This window comes from Papaver somniferum, unplaced genomic scaffold (assembly GCF_003573695.1).
Source record: "Papaver somniferum cultivar HN1 unplaced genomic scaffold, ASM357369v1 unplaced-scaffold_119, whole genome shotgun sequence".
Lineage (NCBI taxonomy): Eukaryota > Viridiplantae > Streptophyta > Magnoliopsida > Ranunculales > Papaveraceae > Papaver > Papaver somniferum.
This window is the reverse complement of record NW_020620936.1, coordinates 5,187,197-5,194,323: the sequence shown is the minus strand read 5'-3', so window position 1 is coordinate 5,194,323 and position 7,127 is coordinate 5,187,197. Positions and strand designations below refer to the sequence as shown.

The window sequence follows — 7,127 nt, the reverse complement described above, 5'->3', positions numbered from 1 at the left end:
AATCTCCCATGACAAGCCAAGGACAATCACGAGAAGACAGTTGCTGCCATAAGTTTCTTCTAGTGAATTGAATACAGCTTGTGTGAATGAAAGAGATCATAACACCATCAACTTCTATAGTAACAGCTTGTTTGCTACAATTAATTACAGTAGGCATTACCATCTTCTCAGACCAAAAGATCCAAATATTCCCTTTCAACCTCCCAACAGAATTATGAATAACGTTTCTCATATAACCAGAAATATGTAAACCTTGCACAAATTTATCAGAAAAATAAACCTTAGGTTCTGCAATGCAGAAAATATCAGGCTTAAAATCTTTAATTAACTCCTTCAGTTTGTCTCTGGCTGCCTCACGAGCAACACCATTGATGTTCCAGAAGAGAACACGCATTACAAACAAGTTTTGGAGGAAAAATTACCCATCTTAGAGGACTCACCAGAGTATAAACTCAACGTGTTTCCTTTTGTCAAACAACTTCCTTTTCCTACACAATTTCCTAACAAAGAATCGTTCTCAGTTAGGGAAGCTTCATCAGTTTGGGAAACCGTGTGAGTTTGGGAAACCCTACCCGTAGAATTATTAATACGTCGCTGCATGATTTGCATGCGATTACGTTTAAGCTCTTGTTCAGCCCTAAATTTTGCATCAGCCTCACTTTCAGGCATCTCATTCACTGGGTTTAGAGCATCAAACTTATTTCTCTTCAACAAGTACTCACCAGCCATCAGTTGGTCACTAAGAGGAGTTGGAGTTGAACCAGTCCTAACAGGTTTAGGAATCTTATTTACTACCGCACCTGTCTTAGTTGATGACTCAATTTCACCCACTGAACCATCATTAACTAAAACTGAATTTGATGCATGAGTTTGTTTAGTTCTTGCCAATTCAACATAAACAGCATCAAGTTCAGCTTGGGACTTAGCCATTGCAACCTCCAACTGTTGAGCCTTCTCTAGCTTAGCAGCATACTCCACATCAACATCTCCAGTTATATTAATATCTGTTGTTTCATTAGAAGACTGTTGCTTTGAAGCCTTCTTACCCTTTTTCTTACGCTGCGCCACCTTCCATTCTGTACCTTGTTGGACCTCAGAACTAGATCGTTGTTGGACAGCTACAATCTGTTGCGTCGGAACTTGGTTATCCACATTGTTTTTAGCTTGTTTTCTACATTCCTGATCTGTATGACCAATTATCTTGCACTTAGAACAGAATTTCGGAACCTTTTGAATTTCAACAGGCTGCAGGAAATCCACACCACCACCAGAAACATGGATAGCATCAGTAGCAGGCTCTGCGAAGTCAATATCCACCAAAACTGCAGCAAAGTGACCATATTCATGAGCTAAAGTACGTTTATCAACAATTATAGGAGTACCCAGAGACTTTGCCATTGTTAACAGCGTTTTTTCAGTCCAAAACTCCATTGAAAGTCCAGGAAAAGTAACCCATACCGAAGCATGAGAAGAGCGTTGCTTCTCAGCATCAAAACCTGGAAACCATTCTATTAGGTTTAACTTCTGATGGCCAAAAAACCAAGCTTCTACTTTCATAATCTTATCTTTTGCTTCTTGAGATCTTAGCTTGATAATGAAGAAACCCCTGCTCATAGGGACAAATTGTAATAACTCTTGCCCTAATTTCCATTTCTGTTCAAAATGATTTTTAACCTCTTGAAAGTTTATACCTTTTAGATCAAGACGACCTATAAGGCTATATTTCCAAATATCACAACCTTCATAATAGAATGAATCCGGAAGAACCACAGCTGGTTTTCCTTCTTTCACCGTGGGTTTTGGAAGAGCATTAATATCAATCATGGTTGTTGGGAGCTGTTGTTTTCCCCTCACTTGATCCGCATATGTCATGGTCTTTAACCTTGTTGTTTGAGTTTCATCACTCATTCCAAATCACCAAAAGATGATTGAAATCCGTGAAGAATCTTACACCTATTCTTAAGTTTCCATTGATTTTCAAGGATTTTTTGAACCTCAACAAACTTTAAACCTGTAGCATCCAGCCTAGCTATGAAGCTATATTGAAAAGGCTTGCACCCTTCCTGATAATAATCATTAGGAATGACAAGAGATGGCTCACCCTCAACAAGAGTAGGGTTTGGTAACAAGGAAATATCTACTGAAGTTGGATTTAGGGTTTTACGTTCCCTAACTTTTTCAGCAAAAGAAACTGTTTTAGCATGGTTCTGATTTGAGCTACTAGGAATGTTAATTAAAGAATAAATCATCATGTATCAACGTATTGATTCTGATAATCCAAATACGTAAATCTTGAAACCCTAAACGTGAAAAAATTTGGTTTTCCAAAATCGCCAAAAAGAGAAAAAAACAGACATTCTCTTTCCTAAAAGTTATTCAAAGTTGCTAATTCCCTGAAATTAACCAGATTAATAATGTGCATAGCCAGCATGGTGTATCTCTGGCTGTCTCTGAAGTTGTTAATAATCTTCCTAATGGGAATGGGATTGTTGTTGTGCATGGCCAGCATGCAAACGTTAATTCTGAATCAGCCATATTAGAGGAAGGCGAGGTTGAATCGGGGAGTGTTCAAGTGGTTGTAGCAAAACAGTTGCAGGATGAATTAGCTAAGTCTGAAGCTATTTTTTGCTCTGCCTATATCGAATTGGCAAGAACTAGACAAAGCGCAAAAGGCATGTAGTTTTAGTTTCTAGTGCTACGGAGGGTATGCCTAGTTCTAAGTTAACTATGAATTCTGAAGCAAGGGAGAGGAGGAATTCATTAGTTAATAAGACTGATGTTATTTCATCCGACACTCCTTTAACCGATTCACTCTATATTCGTGAAAGTATTGTTTCATCAAATTTTGATGTTTTGAATAATGAACTGGGTTTGACAGAGAATAACACAGTGAAAAATAATGTTGGGGTGCAATCTGACTTGCAGGAAGGGTTAACTCCTTTTTTTGATAGTGTTACTGGCAGGTGGACAGCTAGGAAGCCTGTTATCATGGCGCGTCATTCTCCAGCTTCTGGGGTTTCAAGGAACTCAAGGAATTTGAATGAACCTAAATCTAATACTGGTGCTAAAGTTAAAACTGGTGATGGGGTACAAAAGGTGGATGCTACAAGGGTAGCACAGAGAGTTAAGTTAAACACTACCAACACAGTTTCCCAATAAGAGTTCTCTTTTGGAACATAAATGGGATTGTGCGTGATGAAGCACAATGTAAATTACGTGAGTTAGTTAAGGAATTCAAACCTGATATTATTGGTATTGCAGAACCAAGGGTGTCAGTTTCTTCCAGGGCTATTCGAAGGTTTTCTATTTAGGGTTTTAATAATTCTATTATTCATAATTCTACTTCTACTCGTATTGGGAATCTGTGGGTAGCGACAGTTAATTGGATTTTGGTTTTTAGAAAAGAGAAGCTCTGGTTTTTCTCCCAAATATTCTTTGAGTTTTCATCTTTCTTTCACGTAGGTTTTGATCATCCTAAACATCTTAGGATGCGTCATGATGAGTGAAGCACTTGTTAATGATCCTAGCACCTCTAATCGGTTTCTTTCTACCTGCAATTTCGAATCGGAGACACCCATTCTGATACACCTTCTCAAACACACAAACATTTATTAATCAGTCACCACACAAGTCTTTATCAATGGAAGAACTTGTATCTCCCATGTCTTTCTGGTATCAAACCTAACCCAAAATTCAGGCTAAACCTCCCTGTTCTCTCGAGTAACCCTTTTGTAGACAACCATCGAACCATGGCACGCTGGTGGTGGGATGGGTGAGAAAAGTGATGTAGCTGCTCTGGACAAGATGGAGTAGCAAGCTTAAACTCGTGAGAAAGAAAATGACGCATTGTCGCAGTTGTATTTGTGTATGCTGTCTCCAAAGGACTCGACCTAGTTTTAGGTTATAAGCCTGAAGAAGGTGTCCCTTAGCTAAGTAGCAGGTCCGGTTAGTAACCTGCAACTGCAATTCAGTTGGCTGCCTTGAGATGAAAATGGCGTCTGCTCCAGTAATTTCTTCATTGCGGCGCTTTCGAGCCTAGTACCCTTCCCACGCATCGTATCACTCAATATCCAACGCTTCCAAACAACGCCACAAGTCTGTATTTCTCTCCTTTCATGTAACATTTCTCCAAAACGCCTACAAAATAAAAACAAAGCGTAATATACAAAAATACAAGAGAAATAGCTAAGAAAAACATACGAAATTGATACTCGAAAGATGTATTTTAAGCACTTATCAAATTCCCCCACACTTATTCTTTGCTAGAGCAAACAAAACAAAACTAAAATACAACAACTCTGTGTCGTCGAGGCTACGGTTACTTTTAGCGAATGTAACAAGCCTTTAAGCCCCTAGGTACCCCTAGTGGACGAGTTATAGTCTCGTGAAGGTTTACAAGAGGTGTACCTACAAAACCTTTTACTCCAAATTCCAACTACCTGTAAAGAATCTATGAACGAATCCAAAATGACTATAGGAGGAAGTACCCAGATGCAAATCCAATCCATATATAAGTAAACAAAGCTCTACTCAGAAAGTCGAACAAACCACAATACTCGGAATCTAACTAACCACAATCACATATGAATAGATTAAGAAGATGGATATAGAGATAGATGGTTACGATGTTGACTAAAGTGAATGGTGTTTCCCATATCTGTCTGAAGGTCACTGCCAAGATGAACATATGAATCCTAATGGATTGAGATACTGGTCTGAATTCTATTATCAACTCAGCTGGCATATACACGAGAACCAGTGGTCGACAATCTTAATTCTAGATCAACTCAGCTGGCATATACAACGGAACTAGTGGTCGATTTATTAACAAAACAATAATAATATTTTTTTTCTTTTTCAACTTGACGACATGATTAGATCTTTTGGATCCAAGCGCATGCTTCTTGTCAGCAGATTAAATGGTAATTCCCGTGGATCCTGCGTTCCACGCTTTTTTAGGCGACAGAGACAGGGAGAACACACACATATTGTTATCCAAGTGTTATTTATTTATTTATTTATTTTATATATATACTCCGATTGGTCTAATTGATCTGGTCTTTTTTTAGTAACTCAATCACTCTATTTCATCCTAGCAATAATAACAATTCGATGTTAGTGACCCACCAAATCACTTAGAGAACAAAAAGTTTGCAAAAATAATACGGTGACGATTCCGAGATATGGTAACAACTATCATATAATTTCAAACACCTGAGCTCTGTTTTTTTAGTTAATGGGTTCCTCAACCCCTGCAGCCAAGATGGTTCCATCCACTTATATTATTTAGTGTCATCCTGAAGGCACAAGTTTCTAGATTTTGAAGTTTATCATGCATTTTTTTTTCTATTTTTTTATTTTTTTTATTTTTTTTTATTTTTTTAACTAATGGCATCAAATTCTACAAATTATATACAAATTACATAAACTGATACTCCAAATCATAGCTATTTCTGAACAATAGAGGATAAACACTAAACAAGCTATTTAGTTGGCATTTAATCTCAACTCAGCCAATATATACCTCATCGTCAAGAAAAAATTTCATCTACTTAGAAAGGCTAGTGTTTATTCTAAATTATTCAAAAATCTCTACAAGTTGGAGTTTTTGTATACGTCAACTTCTGTTCTTATTATACCCTACCCCCACACTTAAATCAAACATTGTCCTCAATTTTTCAAACCATTGCAAAAAGAATAAGAGGAATACTTGAAAAAGACAAGGAAGTAAGAATTGGAATTGTGCACCTGATTGACGCATACGAGAAACATTCAAAATAGACTCCCCATATATCAACAATCTGAAAATTTGAGGATCCACCCACAAAACAATCTGCATATATAGCAAAAGCTTCACAAGAATGTCAGCATATTGTGGGAAAAGTGAAATTATCATCCCACGAGAGTCACCCCCACACTTAGTCTTTTCTACACTCGGAAGTGTATACAAAACATAAGTGGAAGGCACTTATATTCGTTCCTCTTGGAAAACCTGCATGGTGTTAGAGTCAAACACATATGGTGGATACTTGGAAGCAAGAAAATCAGATAATATTTTGGAAGCACACAATTCCAACCCCAAATGAGGTATTTTCCTAAAAGATGGACTAGCAACTCTTTGAGAAATTACTTCTAGTTTGGGAGGATCATCATTAGATAGAGATTCACATAAAGGGTTAGAAAAACCTTGCAAAACCTCTTGTATTTCGGAATCCTTGGTACTGCTTGACACTTCCATTCTCACTCAATTCTTCGTCATCGGAAAATAAATCAGAATCTTCCATAAGCAAATTATCGTAATCCTTACGTTCTTCATCACAAGTTGACTTCTCATTCAAAGTATCGACTATCTCTGAATTTGGAGTAGGATGCACAAAGAAGTCATAATCACCATCGCTCTCATACACAATATAAGTCTTACCATCAATGACTATAGTGTTTCTAGACTCAACTTCTTCCTTTTGAATAGGAGAATGATTATTAAAATCATGAGTTAAGCTAGTAGCACCGTCATTATCAATATTTTCCAAAGGTTCATCATCCTCGGAATCTTCTTCTTGGGGCTCTTCTCCATTATCCACACGGCGGTTAACCTCATCATGTATGGCCCTAGAAATTTGCTTGAAGAGTCTCTTCCGCTACTCCCTCTTCTTCCAACTGCTCATATTTTCTAAAGAGTTTCTTTATGTTAACACGTTTTCCGCTACTACTCATAATAGGTTCTTTAGATCACGTTTCTTCCCTTTTGAATGGGTGAAAGATCATAAGTACGACCCGGAACAGGTCTAAATACACTATCATATGTTTCACTTGGTACAAAACTCGGTACGTTGGGAGTTGAGTTAATCTGGATCCATATACGTCGCACATCCTTGAATTCACTAGGCATCTGCAAGAAACTAGATTGGAACGTATGAGAAGTATAACTATCCCCCCATCCTTGTGACTTTCGACTTACATAACCACCAAAAGGTTGTTCATGTATGAGAATAATCACAAGGTCTTTTCGAATAGTCATCATATCCAAAAGATTGGTTTTGATTATATCCCACATATGGTTGGAAGTTACTGTAAGAGTAAGACTGAAAATCAGAATTATTACCATAATATGCATGGTCTTTTGAACC

The 7,127-nt window shown here is 37.5% G+C and overlaps 1 protein-coding gene across 1 annotated transcript; it reads right to left on the bottom strand.

Moving 5' to 3' along the window:
• Positions 1–393: 393 nt before the first annotated feature.
• On the bottom strand, positions 394–1,872 carry LOC113330837. The gene is made up of 2 exons (XM_026577644.1): positions 886–1,872; positions 394–804 (listed from the first exon to the last, which is right to left on the bottom strand). Exons 1-2 carry the CDS (start codon positions 1,870–1,872, stop codon positions 394–396), a joined length of 1,398 nt encoding a protein of 465 aa, XP_026433429.1.
• Between the last annotated feature and the right edge of the window lie 5,255 nt (positions 1,873–7,127).

Bases quoted from the DNA above. Each gene is read 5' to 3' on its own strand.
- LOC113330837 (XM_026577644.1), bottom strand. From the start codon at position 1,872: ATGACATATGCGGATCAAGTGAGGGGAAAACAACAGCTCCCAACAACC. The intron at 805-885 runs GCAAGAACTAAA...TCATCAACTAAG, and splicing joins ATGCTGTTTATGTTGAATTG to ACAGGTGCGGTAGTAAATAA.